Source organism: Trichomycterus rosablanca, chromosome 4 (assembly GCF_030014385.1).
Source record: "Trichomycterus rosablanca isolate fTriRos1 chromosome 4, fTriRos1.hap1, whole genome shotgun sequence".
Taxonomy (NCBI): Eukaryota; Metazoa; Chordata; class Actinopteri; order Siluriformes; family Trichomycteridae; genus Trichomycterus; species Trichomycterus rosablanca.
In genome coordinates, this window is record NC_085991.1 from 33,206,829 (window position 1) to 33,222,460 (window position 15,632).

At 36.1% G+C, this 15,632-nt stretch overlaps 2 protein-coding genes across 2 annotated transcripts; one reads left to right on the top strand and one right to left on the bottom strand.

Annotated features, from left to right (window-relative positions):
- Positions 1 to 1,482: 1,482 nt before the first annotated feature.
- Positions 1,483 to 4,550, bottom strand: fis1 (fission, mitochondrial 1). The gene is made up of 5 exons (XM_062994209.1): positions 4,443 to 4,550; positions 3,501 to 3,633; positions 3,304 to 3,380; positions 2,174 to 2,279; positions 1,483 to 1,639 (listed from the first exon to the last, which is right to left on the bottom strand). The coding sequence occupies exons 1-5, from the start codon at positions 4,485 to 4,487 to the stop codon at positions 1,539 to 1,541; spliced, it is 462 nt and encodes a 153-aa protein (XP_062850279.1). The 5' UTR covers positions 4,488 to 4,550; the 3' UTR covers positions 1,483 to 1,538.
- Positions 4,551 to 6,026: 1,476 nt separating this feature from the next.
- Positions 6,027 to 15,632, top strand: snx15 (sorting nexin 15). Its single transcript, XM_062993239.1, has 8 exons — positions 6,027 to 6,214; positions 6,873 to 6,908; positions 7,789 to 7,909; positions 8,088 to 8,203; positions 8,794 to 9,082; positions 11,673 to 11,834; positions 11,916 to 12,125; positions 14,583 to 15,632. Exons 1-8 carry the CDS (start codon positions 6,113 to 6,115, stop codon positions 14,693 to 14,695), a joined length of 1,149 nt encoding a protein of 382 aa, XP_062849309.1. The 5' UTR covers positions 6,027 to 6,112; the 3' UTR covers positions 14,696 to 15,632.

The following is a 15,632-nucleotide window of genomic DNA, read 5'->3' on the forward strand; positions in this document are numbered from 1 at the left end:
AAGTTTCTCTAGAGTATGTAGTATCTTCTCTTTAAAGAAGCTTGCTTTTCATGCCCCTAGTCTTCACTTACTTTTACTTTAGTTGATTATTAACAACAATATAGGGCAATAAAAGAACATTACTGATGGCAACCATGATCTCTCCTGTTGTAAAAGAATAAGTAACATACCAGAAGGATCTCAGATCTATGTGATGCAACAGTTTCGGGATTAATGATCTGAGGGAAAAAAACACCACTGTTCACAAGACTGGTGACCATGGAACAAGGTTATGTGTACAAACTCAAAAAACAATTTAATAATCAAGGCCTAACTATTGTTCAGAATGACCGAAACTTTCTAGGTAGCAGTTTGTAGAGCTTTGTCCTGATAACCCTTGATTTACAATATACTTAAAGCTTAATCCTACTCAGATCATGTCTGGTTGTGAACAGAAACATAATATAGATATACTGTGCTTTAGGTGTAAGACTGTATGGATCCAGATCATGTTTGTCCCTCTTTCAACTCATATAACTGGAGACTATTTATTAGAACTACCCCCCCCCCACACACACACACAGAGACACAAGTGACAAAAACAATACAATATGCAGACACAGACCCCTCACAGACACGTGACTACTCTATAAGCCTTTTACAAACCAAAAATGGAAGAGGGTTATCAAATATCCTACCACACTACAACGAAAAACATATGTGACAACCCATTACACTAGTGGGTATGGCAAGTTGATTTACAACCATTGCTAGCAGGTACATAAAATTGAATCTATAGCTGTGCAATCTTCATAGATATACACTGACACTGTTGTACTAAATTGGCTTTTCATGAGGCAGTCATAGAATTCCCTTTTTGTTTTAAAGTCAGTCTAACTACAAAACTGTAGTTACATAAGCTCATAAACAAGATCACCTAGTATTTAAGTGCATAGAAAATACCTGGCGATGGATTGAGCACTAACTACCAAATAATACTCCAACATGACCGTAAGTAATGAGAGTTTGGCTTAGGAGATTTTGAGAATCTAGTAGTGTAGATTTGTGTGTTCACATACATTTGGTCAAGAAGAATAAACCCAATGTTTCAATATAAAACACAAGCGATATGACTGCATGGAAACATTTATGTATTGCACATACTGAACATTATGTAAAATTCAAAAATCTACACTCAAAATCAAGTATTAAATGGTTACAATGTAATAACTAGAATCAAAATCTACTTTCATATATAGTGGAGTTAGAATTCCTTTGTGCTGTCAATAGTGTGTGGAAAAATACATATCATGTTAATACTTCAACCAGATCAATTTGGCCATCACAGCAACCGAAAGCTGATAAAGTTGAAGTCTTCATTGGAAAAGTAAGGTTGTAAATTTAAGTTAAAAAAGCAGAAGAGAAAAAAAATCACAAGATTAATTACACACTGTGAGGTGAGTTTACTTCCTTGTGTCCTATAATGATAAACCAGTCACCATGTTTGATAAGCCTGTTGCTTTATTTGGAAGGAGAAGTTTCACACCCCCTCTTCCTTCTTAGGACTTTGCAGATTTGGCGACTGCCAGCCCAATCAGTCCTGCTAACCCTGCCACGCCCAAGCCGATGCCTCCGACAATGGCCATGCCAACCAGGCCATCTGAAAAACAATCATATAAAAAAGAAAATCAAAACTGGTACGACTGTCACTGTGCCTGTATCAAGCATGGAAGAATTATGAGCTAGAATATTTCGATCATCAGTACATAGTCAGAGCAGTGAATGTAACTCAGTTCTTATCTTGCTTAATACAAACACAATCATATTATTGGTGTTTTGGAATTCCTCAGCCATTTTGCTATTACAATAAAGCCAAACATGGTTAGCTTATAACAATGGCAAATAAAGCAAATAGCTGTTCATCATATCCAGTCATAAATGTCAGCAGAGGTTGCTCCATGTTAGATCTGCTAAACATTATGTTCAACTGCTTTTAGCTTTAACTGAAGTTTCTTCCCAAATTGTGCCTGCTATCAGTTCTGCTGTTACTTCGTCTCTACACTATTGCCGTCAACTTTAAATCTATTAACGTCTTTATAATCCACACTTAACTTAAGACAGGAAATATTATTTTAGTCAAAAATGTGTTGCATCAGTAAAGACAAAATTCAAACAACACACACACACACAGTACCTTTCTTTAGTGCCTGGTTGATGAGCTTTTCTAGCTCAATGGCCTGTTTATTTCCTGGTTCATTTTTAAGCAAGATGCGAATGTACTTTAAAGCTCGCTCATATTCCTGCAAAAATAAGTGGGAACAAACATTTACTACTTTAACACAATAGGTTATTTTATAGCTATTCATTTTCTTCTACCAAAACAATTAAAGCTACTACTGGAATTTTTTACAATAATAAATTCTGTTTCACACCAGACACTGAGCAAAAACAGGTAGGAAGGAAGTACTTGCTTTGTAAACATATTTATACCAGCCTGGTTATGACATTTACATTGGAGTGGAAGAGTTTGGGCTCCCTGGTTAATTTAACAGGTTAAAAGAAGTAAATAACTTATTTTGGTAAATGTTAACCAAAATTTTGCACAGTTGCTTTATGTTTAATTTAAAAAAGAAACACTGGTTGTGTTAAAAAAAACAAAAACATAATGGGCCATAAAGAATACTAAACCGAAACTGCTTCACAGCAATGTGAAAGACAGATAGACTGATGTCCAGTAATCTAAAGCATTTCATTGCAGTTGTTGCTGCTAAAGGTACTACCATCAGTAATATAGTTTTGAGGTGATATAGGTGTTGCAAAACCTTTTTTCTTTAATAAATATTTAAAAACTAACATTCTACCTGTATTTTATAACATCTTACACCATTTACTCTGACAGCTATGCACAAATAGAAAAAACGAAAAAGGACATAGTTTTTCACAGCAATGTATTGTTCATTGTAGACACTAATTTACAATTTATAGAAGAAGCACAGAAGTGGCAACGTTCATGCTTAAATACTAGACTTTATTGTAACCAAGTAGTAATGCGTCAAAAGTCAGACAAATAAGTCTTTTTAAAATGGAAATATAATTGTCACAAAGTTTTCAACCAAGTATTAGTGTGTAGGCTTATTTTTATTTTTGTGTTTGTTATGTCTTACAAGATTATGTATCAACATACAATGGGCACAATCTATAATTTTATTTATTTTCAGTTTAAATATTAAAATAGGTCACATACTAAAATGTTCAGACTTCAATCGTTCAGACTTATTTGTGAAGCTGAATGAAAATCAGTATAAAAAAACTAATTTTTCTTACTTTTAGTCTGTAGTGTCCAACAGCCAGATAGAACAGAAAGTCTCTCTGGTCATCCTTTGTGGTCTTCTGTACCAGTTCTGTACATAATAAAACAATAAACTTAAAATGCAAAGTTATTTGGGCTATGGTCATTTACTCAACAACATTATATGGTGTTAAAATTGATACATTTTGTATTGAACTAATGACCTACTCACCCTCCAACAGCTCAATGCCCTTTTTAATGTCGTTTGTATATTTGCTTCTGATTAAACACCATGCATACTCAAACTTGGTGTCCTTGGACACGGATCCCTTTTCCCGTTCAGAGTTGTATTTTTTCTCAAATCTCTGTCAAAAGATCAGCAAATAAAACAAAGAAGTCACGTTACTTTGGGCATGTGATGAGACACCAACATGACAATACTGAAGGCAGTGTTATGACAGTCTGAATCATTGTGGACTTAAAACTGTTGAGCATAAAGAAAGCCCCTACTTATGTTTTTTATTAACCTATGTAATTTAGGAGGTGAAGATTATTTTTGCATGTACAACACTTGAAGTTGAAATTCTTTTAACTGTGCAATTTAACTGTGCACACTACCAACTGTGTTGCAGCAGCTTCTAATTCATGGCAGACCCGGTTTTATGGCTTTTGAATTGTAGCTGATCAGTCAAATTTCTCGCCATAAACCGACAGCTGAGATTTTCTTCCAGACATTGACATTGGACCACTGTCTTATGTGTTTTTAATGGGTTTTGCCAAATTAACCCTATTTATATGGGCACAGAGTTACAATAAGTCACAATGTACAATTACTTATATTTACCAACAATGAAAAAGGAGGACAGCAAAATCAAATGCCAATATGGAACTTTTCACAGTTCAGAATGAATCTAAGGTGCTGTATGTACATTTTTGTCTCTTTGGTAAAAACGTTAAGGGTATGGTTGTGTTATTGGCATCGATGTTCTGGTATATTATTCAGGATTCAGGAACTATTATTGATGATGTAATCTGGTAAACAACTTATTGTAACGTCACCACAATGCCTACATTTTATACTTTTTCTGCAACAAACACAGTAATAGAGTTTATGTAGCAAAACGATACATATGTTACATACAATGTACCAAAGATTTATAAAACAAATGATTACCTTCAAATCTTCAGGAGCTACGATCTCTGTCACCACTGCTTCCATGTTGCCGGAAATACCGAATAATTACAAAGTAAGAGTCAATGTCGAAGTACAAGAACTAGAACATTCTCCACACAATATTACTATTATTTATCTTGCTCTGTGTTTGCCCACATTTATTTAATATATTCTGTCATTTTTACCCTATTTTGGTTACTCTCTTGGGTTTTGGTTTTTTACTTAAATGTCTGTAAATGTTTTGTTTATTTTTATTTGATTTCAGTTGTTTTGGAGGCAACATTTCGAACTAAAATTCAGTTGAATTTTTTTATTGAACTCTTGTGCTGGAAAAGGCCATAAAGCACCATCACTTATTTACAAACATTATTTTGCTGCACAATATTCTTATTTGTAGACAACTTAAATCATATGAATAACCCAAAACTGGTTAAACAAATTCCACAATGTTAATATCCTTCTGAATCTTATACAATTATTTTAATAATCAACTTTTTATTGTCTTCTTTAAATTTACAAAAATTCTGTCAGTACAGATTAGTAAAGTCATGATCAATATAAATTGCAATGCGGTTACAAATGACAATTACCAAGACACATAAAAGACAAGTTTGCACAAATTACAAATTATATATATATATATTCTACAGTTAAGTTTATAGTGTAAGCAGTGCAGGGGATTGGCAACTCTGGATTGTGTCTTAGCTGTAATGAGTAAATAGTTAAGTGGGTGTTTTAAGTGGCACCAGGTTCACTGCGTCTCTGAACAGGATGAAGCAATTAGTAAAAATAAATGAAAATAAATATTTTTTAGAAATTGTGCCAATATTTAAAAAGATATAATTATAATTATAATAATAAAACAAACTATAAAAACCATGAACATAGAAAAAATAATTAAAATAATAATAGCTTTATTATAACTTTATTTAAATTATTGAATAACGTGTGAAAAACACAACAAACAGTCATTTTCAATAGCAATCAAATACCTGTAAAGACTCAGCTTTTCTCAATTTTGACTCTATGTGAAGTATTTATTTGTGTAAATAGTTAAGTGGGTGTTTTAAGTGGCACCACGCTCACTGCATCTCTGAAAAGGATGAATCAATTAGTAAAAATAAATGAAAATAAATATTTTTTAGAAATTGTGCCAATATTTAAAAAGATATAATTATAATGATAATAATAAAACAAACTATAAAAACCATGAACATAGAAAAAAATATAATATTAAAAAATAACAATAGCTTTATTATAACTTTATTTAAATTATTTAATAACGTGTGAAAAACACAACAAACAGTCCTTGTTAATAGCAATTAAATACTTGAAAATACTTCATATTGACTCTATGTGAAGTATTTATTTGCTTGACTGTGTTTTGGTTATTGTGTGTTGTACAGTGTTTATGTTTATTTTATCACGTGAACCTCGAGAGATAGTGTAGACACCCACACACGATAGAAACGAATAAATAAATACATAATAAAATAAATGTGTTATTTGTAGGAAGGGGCGGGTATAGACTAATGTTTTGTGACGTCACGTCTCGCGTCAGAAACCCGGAAGTAACTGTCAGAAATCCAAAACAGTGTTCTCCTTAAAGTGAAAGCAGTTAGAAGAGAGGCTGTTCAGCTGTGTATAGAATGTATTAAATTATTTGTGTAATGGCTAGGAAGACTAAGAAAGAGGAGTATTACCGTTTCTTCACCGTTACAGAGCCACGCACACATGAGAAAGGACACACGGAGTATAAAATAACAGCAAGGGTCAGTAGCACGCAGGCTAATGTAGTTTATTTACCTGCTTCTGAACTTACAGACACTCTTTTATAATAATATTAAAGTGTGGTAACATTTATTCTAGTCAGACAGGCTAAACATCTGTTACTATTTAATTTTTTAATGGAGTTCTTAAAATAACTTGCATTTTTAGTTCTTATTAAAACTAACTGACTTAATGAGTACTTGAAACACTTTGGTAGTGCAATGATGACCGTATTGCTGGTTTTATAGTAGATCTATACAAAGGGTCCGTAATAAATATAATTTGATATTTAGTGTTTTAATAATGGACTCACTGAGAACCTCAAATCTCGTGACATAAAGCACAAGAACAACACCACGTGACTGCCCCTGGCCTTGGGCTCACTGGTTTACTTCTGAAGTGGAAATCAACTATCACAGTCATACACATAGATTAGATAAGATTACATTTATTATGACGAATTTCCATGGACTTTGTCCCAATGGCCAAGCTGTTGTGAACACACCAACATTAGATAGTGCACATCAAACACACATAAGTCATAAAACTATTATACCATGATTATACACCAACCAGCCATTTGAAATTCATTTAGTTTTACAGTTATTATTAGTAACATATAGTAGTTAGTAATTATTTCTCCTTCATCTTTTCAAACAGTTTGTGTCAAAGAAGCGACCAGAAGATGTGAAAGAGGTGTGTGGGAATTTTTTTAAAGTTGATCAGTTAATGGACTTTAATCCTGAAATGTTTATTACACTTTTGTATGTAATGAATCACAGACATTGGGTGCTTTAAAATTAGGGCTGGCTACAGTCCTACATTTATTCACTAAACTGCTTCCTCTTGATCAAGGTCATGGCTGGTCTGGCGGCACCCATAAATACTGGGACGAGGTAGTAATGCAGACTGACAGACTATTACAAAGCAACAAGAAATTACCATTTCACTCACCCACTCACTCCTAGGGGCAACTTAGATCAATAAGGCATTCATCTGCATGTTTTGGAGAGGTTTTAGGAAGCTTATTGTGAGTCTGGAGCTACCCAGTGGTAGCACATTTACCTATGTACCTCACACCCAGGGTCAATTTTGAGTATCCAATCTTCTGCCAACCTTTCTTTATGTTTTAAGGAGAAAGAAACATTGACAACACATAGTGGCACAGAATTAACATGTTAAATCCTTCACATAGAAAATGAAAAGTTTGTCATTGATAGTGAGTGAAGGCAAGGATCAAACCAAGATCCCCAGAACTACCGTTGCTGTGTGGGACCCACTGCAGGCCATGCTGTCCAAGTTATTATCTGTACCCATATAATACTGACTTTATTATTCCTCATATTAGCATGTTTTTGGTGTTTTTATACCAGTTATTTGGTTTCTTATTTATTACATTCCTCACTAAATAACTTGTGACTGTCATGAAAGACATTTTTAGTGCTGTCATACCAGTCACCCCTACTTGCCACAAGTGTCTGGCTAGTCAGTGTTCTTTAAAAGTGCCAGCAGGATTTAGTCCCACCTGTCAAAGCATCACAGTTAAGATGAACTCATCTGTGGTATTGATTGGCAGGTAGTGGTATGGAGAAGATACACTGAGCTGAAGAAGCTGCATGGAGAGCTTGCTTACACTCATAGGAACCTTTTTAGAAGACAGGAAGAGTTTCCTCCTTTTCCCAGAGCACAGCTATTTGGTAAGACAAACATACAGTGTCAAATAAAAGAACTATTTTCAAGCATGTGTGGTTTGGGGGTTGTGACTTTAGAGGGAAAACTATTATTGGTGGGCTAGCATATTAGACCGCTGCCACCTTAAAAAGCTCTTAAAAACAATTTCTTTACAAGTATTTCTTTATTGTTTTTCTTTCTCAGGTAGGTTTGATGAGGCAGTGATTGAAGAGAGGAGGAAGGCTGCAGAAGCCATGCTGCTTTTCGCTACAAGCATTCCAGCTCTGTACAACAGTCCTCAGCTTAAAGAATTCTTTAGGGTCAGAAACATGAACCACAATGCACATTTTCCTTACCTATATTCATATCTTTACAATACTGGATTATAGGATGAATTTAAATATTATTTCAATAGAGAACAATGACTGATGCATTTTAGAAGGTGATCATGATTAATCACTATGCTATTTCACACTTAGGTAGAAGTTTGTGATGTAGTTAGAATAATAATATGACAATTGTGTACTCCACGGATCCCTAAAAAGCTTTATTTTGCACTGGTTTTATGTGCATTACATTTTGTCCTTGACTGTATTGAACACATTACGCATTACTTAATGCGCTGCTTCACAGATCTGCACAGCATGTAGTTAAGATTTTGAAGGGGTGCATTTCAGCTTCTCTTTAAGCTTCTCTTTGTGTTTTATGCCTACCCATCTCTCCTTGCATATATGCGTATGTGCTATTGTGAAGAGGCATAAATCAGCCTTCCGTGTCACAGATAAAATGAGAACATCTTTACAGGCTTATATTTGATTGTTTAGTGTAATGATGCCTGATAAATATCTAAAATATTTTAATGATGAATAATTTTGTTTTTGTAATGTTTATTTTCTTTTGATTCTGTCAGGGAGGAGAGGTGAGAAGACCATTAGAACAATGCTCAGTGTCATACTCCACTCCTCTGCCTCCCCCTCTTATTCCATTACCGAAGGGGGGCACTGGATTGGATGTGGAGGAGGAGACAGGACACGAGGCTCCTATCCAGACACAGGAACTGGAATCTACGTTGGTTGAAAAGGAGATAGGTGACCCTGAGGTGGCAGTGGAGGCCCTCAGCAACATAGAAATCAGCCCTGTACAGGAGGAACATGATGAGGAAGCACAATGCAATGTCAGCACAGACCAATCAGCCACAGGTATGACAAATTATAGTGAAAAAAAATTAAATTGCCTCTTTCCTGGTTACTGCTTTTTGCAAAGAAATTGGATGAGACACATACTGCTGGGCTTCCAGGCATGAAATGCTGGCCTTAGGTCACAGCATTCCTGTTGTCCATGTTTAACAGGCCACTCCATGCCCTGCGACATAACCTAAGTACACTTCACCTTTATGGCAGTGGCAGCTCAGCAGTTAAGGTACTGGACTGGTAATCAGCGGTTTGCTAGTTCAAGCCTTATAACCACCAAGTTGCTGCAATTGGGCCCCCACTTGCATTGCATTTAGTCACAGTTGTAAGGTGCTTTAGATAAACTAAATGCTGTACTAAAACCTTCTCTAATAGACAGTTGAATTTGTTGTTTCCTACTTGCTGGTTAGCTCAGTTGGTTAGAGTGTGCTGCTAATAATGGAAAGGTTGTGGGTTCGGTCCCTGTACAGACCACGTTCCCTTTAGGGCTTAAAATTTCCCAAACTGCTTATTTTATATAGATATGGATACATAATAGCACAAAACATGTTGATGAAAAGATAGAAATTTGATACTCACTGTACTCCCTTCCTAAATAACTGATGATGAGGAACTAATCAAAAGACATGTGACTTCTTTAGTGTATAAATAAGGTTTGACCATGGCGGCCATTTTGAAGTCGGCCATTTTGGATCCAACTTTAGTTTTTTCAATGGGAAGAGGGTCATGTGACACATCAAACTTATTGAGAATTTCACAAGAAAAACAATGGTGTGCTTGTTAACAAAACTTTATTCTTTCATGAGTTATTTACAAGTTTCTGACCACTTATAAAATGTGTTCAAAGTGCTGCCCATTGTGTTGGATTGTCAATGCAACCCTCTTCTCCCACTCTTCACACACTGATAGCAACACCGCAGAAGAAATGCTAGCACAGGCTTCCAGTATCCGTAGTTTCAGGTGCTGCACATCTCGTATCTTCACAGCATAGACAATTGCCTTCAGATGACCCCAAAGATAAAAGTCTAAGGGGGTCAGATCGGGAGACCTTGTGGGCCATTCAACTGGCCCACGACGACCAATCCACTTTCCAGGAAACTGTTCATCTAGGAATGCTCGGACCTGACACCCATAATGTGGTGGTGCACCATCTTGCTGGAAAAACTCAGGGAACGTGCCAGCTTCAGTGCATAAAGAGGGAAACACATCATCATGTAGCAATTTCAAATATCCAGTGGCCTTGAGGTTTCCATTGATGAAGAATGGCCCCACTATCTTTGTGCCCCATATACCACACCATACCATCAATTTTTGTGTTCCAACAGTCTTGGAGGGATCTATCCAATGTGGGTTAGTGTCAGACCAATAGCGGTGGTTTTGTTTGTTAACTTCACCATACACATAAAAGTTTGCCTCATCACTGAACAAAATGTTCTGTGTAAACTGAGGGTCCTGTTCCAATTTTTGTTTTGCCCATTCTGCAAATTCAGTGCGCCGATCTGGGTCATCCTCGTTGAGATGCTGCAGCAGCTGGAGTTTGTAAGGGTGCCATTTGTGAGTAGCTAATATCCGCCGAAGGGATGTTCGACTGATGCCACTCTCCAGTGACATGCGGCGAGTGCTACGCTGTGGGCTCTTGCTGAATGAAGCTAGGACAGCCACTGATGTTTCTTCATTAGTGACAGTTTTCATGGGTCCACATTTTGGCAAATCCAACACTGAACCAGTTTCACGAAACTTGGCAAGCAGTTTGCTAACTGTAGCATGGGAGATGGGTGGTCTCGTAGGGTGTCTTGCATTAAAATCTGCTGCAATGACCCGGGTACTGCGTTCACCAGACATCAACACAATTTCTATCCGCTCCTCACGTGTTAACCTCTGCGACATGTCAATGGCTGTAAACAAAGAGAAGCTTGTAAATAACTCATGAAAGAATAAAGTTATGTTAAAACCAAGCACACCATTGTTTTTCTTGTGAAATTCTCAATAAGTTTGATGTGTCACATGACCCTCTTCCCATTGAAAAAACTAAAGTTGGATCCAAAATGGCCGACTTCAAAATGGCCGCCATGGTCACCACCCATCTTGGGTCCAAAAGTTTTCCCCCTCCCATATACTAATGTGCCACAAACAGGAAGTTAATATCACCAACCATTCCCATTTTATTTAGGTGTATCCATATAAATGGCCCACCCTGTAGATTATCATTGATTTTTTTATTACATAAAATGGGAAATAAACACAGTATGGCCAATAGTATGTGGACACCAGATTATAAGCATGTTGGATATATTATTTTAAAATCATGTACATTAATATGAAGTCGTCATCCCCCAGGGGTGACAGTTTGTGAAAAGTGGACATTTTAAGTGGAACCAGACTTTAAACCTGGTTCCATTTTCTGTCTTGATGAAAGTGTATAATCTCATCATGCTTTTGTAGTGTAGTGTAGGTGTCTGTAATGTCCAGATGAGATTATTTAATTCAGCAAGGGGAGAATTTGATGGTTTAAGATAAAAAGGATGAAACTTGATAAAATGCTATATTTACTTAAGGACTAGATTACATTTTTCTATTATTGTTTTTTAATTATTTTCAGACACTTGTCCCAAGCCACATGGTTCTTCACCTGAGCATATAAATGACCAGTCTGAGGAGTTTGATTTGCTCTTTGATGGCGTACTAGACGAGCCTGTTGATGTAACTCCGCCCCTTCTCTCAGACAAGGACCTAGCCATCTTTGACCCATGTGCTAAGAAAGGTGTGTATCAGCCCTAATCCTTCTCTCTTTATCTCTCCATTGTTATGCTATATATTTGGATCTTATCACTGTATCTTTCAGATCACACTTGTGGATCTCCAGACCATTCTGAACTCCTTTCTCTCAGACTGGTCTCTGAGGACAGTGCTGGGTGCGGTGAGGAGACAGGCTATGTGGCCCAGGCTAACAGTGAGCTGATCGCTGCCAAGGAGAAAGAGAAAGAGGGAGAGTATGGTGCAGCGGTACTAAAATATAGAACTGCCGTGGACATCATGATGAAAGGACGGCAAGGTGAGGAATCTGCACTGGTGTTTTAGTTGTAAACATATGGGTAGAATTACTGGTACTAATAAACATATCTTATGTTTGTGTGCATGACAAAATCTTTTAAAAGTATTCCCTCAGAAGCAAAAATAATCCTTAAATAATTTGCCTAGATCAACTCCAAATATTTAAGATTACATTTCTTGGGATCAAAGGCACTTCTGTTGCATTTTAGGAACTCAAACTTAAGGCTTGTTTATTGGCCAATTTCAGTTCAAACACAGTTTTAGTTTCCATAGCAATGTAGGTTAAAAAAGGAAGTACTGAAGTGGAGCTGGCCACTGTGACCATCACTGATTGGTCAGCGATGTTTAAAGTCTACATATGCTATAAAACAAATCCTAAACTTCGAATCTCTTAGTGTTTGTGCAGCAAATAAATGAAGTTGCAGGAATTTCTTTTAAACATGCTTTGGCAAACATGTGGCAAAACATACTTATACTTAAAGGGTCTAAGTAAACTAAACAGTTCTAAAAGCTCTCAGATTGTGCCGCAGTGATTCTTTCACCCTATGACCTTGATGAAGCAATAGTTGTCTGTGACAGGGAGTCCCTTGTGGACAAAGTGCCATTCTTGTGGCCTTTAATTACATTTATAGCATGAGGAAGACACGTTTGTCCAAAACAACTTACAATTGTGATCAATTACATTTCAATTAATTGAAGGTTGATGGCCTTGCCCAGGAGCCCAATTGTCAGGGACAACAGCTTGGCAGCGGTGGGCCTTAAACCAGAAACCTGGTTATCAATGCTAGGCTACTACTGCTCTTTGTAAAAGAGAGACAGCAATTTCAGGCCTCTGAGTAAATACCCTCCTTTATGCATGTACATCTGCACAATGACATTGCATCAGCATCTGCTATATTTTAAACAAAGGCTGTCACCGCTTTAAATGTCTCTGAAAAAGCTTATAGTAGCTTCTAACCTCCCTGATTTGTCAGTGTGTGTGGCAGAAGGAACACATAGTTAGTAAATATAGGCAATGATTGAACTGGAAAAGAAATATTGTTGTACTTTTGCTACCAGCTGAAATGTTGGATTGGTCACAATTATGGTCCTTTTGTTGTTTTACATAGTGGAGATTGTTTCTACAGTGATGTGGTAATGCAAATCATAAATTGTCCAGGTGCTATTTAGCTCTGTTCTGAACCATTTAGTTCCTTAAACGAGTCTGGACAATTTGTGCAAATAAGCATAAAGAGGCAAAAGAGATTGGTGTCATGTTCTGGGCCACTTGAGAACACTGGGACATTACAGTGATTACACCAAATCAAAGCAAAGAGACACTATTTCTATTATTTCAGCTATTACAGTGCCTAGAGAAAATAGTCATTCTCACTTGAAAATATAACTTTTTTGTCTGAAATCAAGCTACATTTACACATTCTGTTTTACAATATTAAAGGAACTGGATAAAAATGCTACAGTTCTGAAAATTAGTAACAAGTTTAAAACCAAAATAGCAAGGAAAAGAGATAATTTGCCAGATTTAATACTTTGTAGAGTACCATTTGTTTTTATTGCAGCCATACACCTGTTTGGATATGTCTGTACGATCTTTGCACAGCTACAACATTATCTAGAGAATGTTTGCCCATTTATCTTTGTAGAATTGTTTAAATTCAGTCAGGTTTTGTGGTAAGCTGCGATGAACCACTTTCTACAGATTTTCTATCAGATTTAGGTCAGGTCTCCAACATGGCCAATGAAAAACATTCACTGGTCTTTGATCAGGATTGAGGTTGAAGGGAAGTAATTGGTAGTATCTATTTCCCCTTCAATCCTGACCAACTGCCCAGTTTCTGCTGTAGAGAAACATCCCCATAACATAATGTTGCCACTACCATGCTTCTTAGTTTGCATGGTGTATTTTGGGGCTTTTGCCAAGCATAGGATTGAGGTCCAGTAGGACCAGAAGTGGAATTTTCAAGAAACAACTGGTTTTATTCTGATCTAATAAAAACCACTAGAACTGATGCCGGGTCCGTTAGGGCCAGTTAGCCTTGTGTATGATCTGGAAGGTGATTGGCTGGATGTGAGAAAGTTTGTAATGGTAACTCTTAAGGTGCTGATTGCTTATATTAACCAGTTACTTTATTTATTAATTTTAATAATCGATCAGTTTTTATTGTTGTTTTTACTTTAATGTTATGGGGTAAATTGTGTTAAATACAGTTAAATAAAGATAGATTTTATTTATTTTAGATTTGTAACGTGACAAAAGGTAAGGCTTTGACAGGCTATGACGATTTTGTTTGGGCACTGTTTGATTTTAGTAAGCAGCGGCAATAGTAAATGATCTTTCTGGTACTGGATAACATGAGTGAAATGTAGATGCGGAATCTTTTTATCTATTGAAATATGTTGTTTTTTGGCTTTGTTATTACAAGGACAAGACCTATTTATCACATTGTTCTCTCACTAGGAGAAGTGGATCCTCAGCAGAGAGACGCAGTGAAGGGAAAGATAGCTGAGTGCCTTGAATATGCTGAACGACTGCTCTCCTTACAGACTCCCACTCACCAGCACAAAACGTAGAACACACACACACACACACACAAACCTCATGCTCAAGTATTACACACTAACAAACCACCTAACACGCAGAGATTTACATGACCACATTTAGTGCCCAACTGGCAAGACAACTTTGCCAAATATGCAAAAAACGTTTGAACACTACATTGTCTTTACAATCTGTTCTAGCTTTGGAGAAAGTTAGATTTCACAAAAATTATTAAAACCAGTTTTTACTCCAGTCTTAACTGTAAAATACTTCTTATTTGCATGAAATAATTCCAGAATTTAATACGATTATTTCAATGTAATGACGTACTTTTATTTATTGTTTGTAACCTATTGTTTCTTAGTTTATAAAACAAAACTTGGCACGTGACTAAATGCAGTTGTTTTAAATTACCACCAGATGTCATCATATGCGTCATGTGCAAATGTATCATAATGAGTATTCTACACAAATTTTCTACAAAATGAAAATGTACACAAATGTACCCTTTCCTTAAATGAAGTCCTGTTTGCTGAAGTGTGCCTCGTTAGTTTTGCATGGGACGTGGCAACGTGTAAAGACAAAAGTTTACATACACATGTCAGGGTACAGTATATTATATGGTAACCTTGGGTAACCTGGGGCAATCATTTCTGCTACTGAATTATTGAAACACATGCAGTCTTATTTTTGAAAGCCTAATCAGACTCTATGTTTTGTTGATCTTCTAAATGAAAGGAAGCTGATGTATTCTATACAAAGAACAAATATAATATATTGTACAGTTAGTATTTATATGCTGGATTTAAGATATTGGGGACAGGATGCAAAACATTACTGAACATTGGTTATTTTTGGTTAGATTTTTTTCAATTGTTTGATAACGTAAAATGCCACATGCAAAAGTTATGACACATTTTACATGTTATTTATTAATGTTTCCTATATGTAAAAAATCAGTTAATAAAA

What these genes read in the sequence shown, in the direction of transcription:
- snx15 (XM_062993239.1), top strand. Translation starts at nt 6,113, where the DNA reads ATGGCTAGGAAGACTAAGAAAGAGGAGTATTACCGTTTCTTCACCGTT. An exon ending in TCCCAGAGCACAGCTATTTG is followed by an intron (nt 7,910 to 8,087) that starts GTAAGACAAACA and finishes TTTCTTTCTCAG; the next exon opens with GTAGGTTTGATGAGGCAGTG. An exon ending in TGACCCATGTGCTAAGAAAG is followed by an intron (nt 11,835 to 11,915) that starts GTGTGTATCAGC and finishes TGTATCTTTCAG; the next exon opens with ATCACACTTGTGGATCTCCA.
- fis1 (XM_062994209.1), bottom strand. Translation starts at nt 4,487, where the DNA reads ATGGAAGCAGTGGTGACAGAGATCGTAGCTCCTGAAGATTTGAAG. An exon ending in TTGGACACTACAGACTAAAA is followed by an intron (nt 2,280 to 3,303) that starts GTAAGAAAAATT and finishes TTATTTTTGCAG; the next exon opens with GAATATGAGCGAGCTTTAAA. An exon ending in CAACCAGGCACTAAAGAAAG is followed by an intron (nt 1,640 to 2,173) that starts GTACTGTGTGTG and finishes ATTGTTTTTCAG; the next exon opens with ATGGCCTGGTTGGCATGGCC.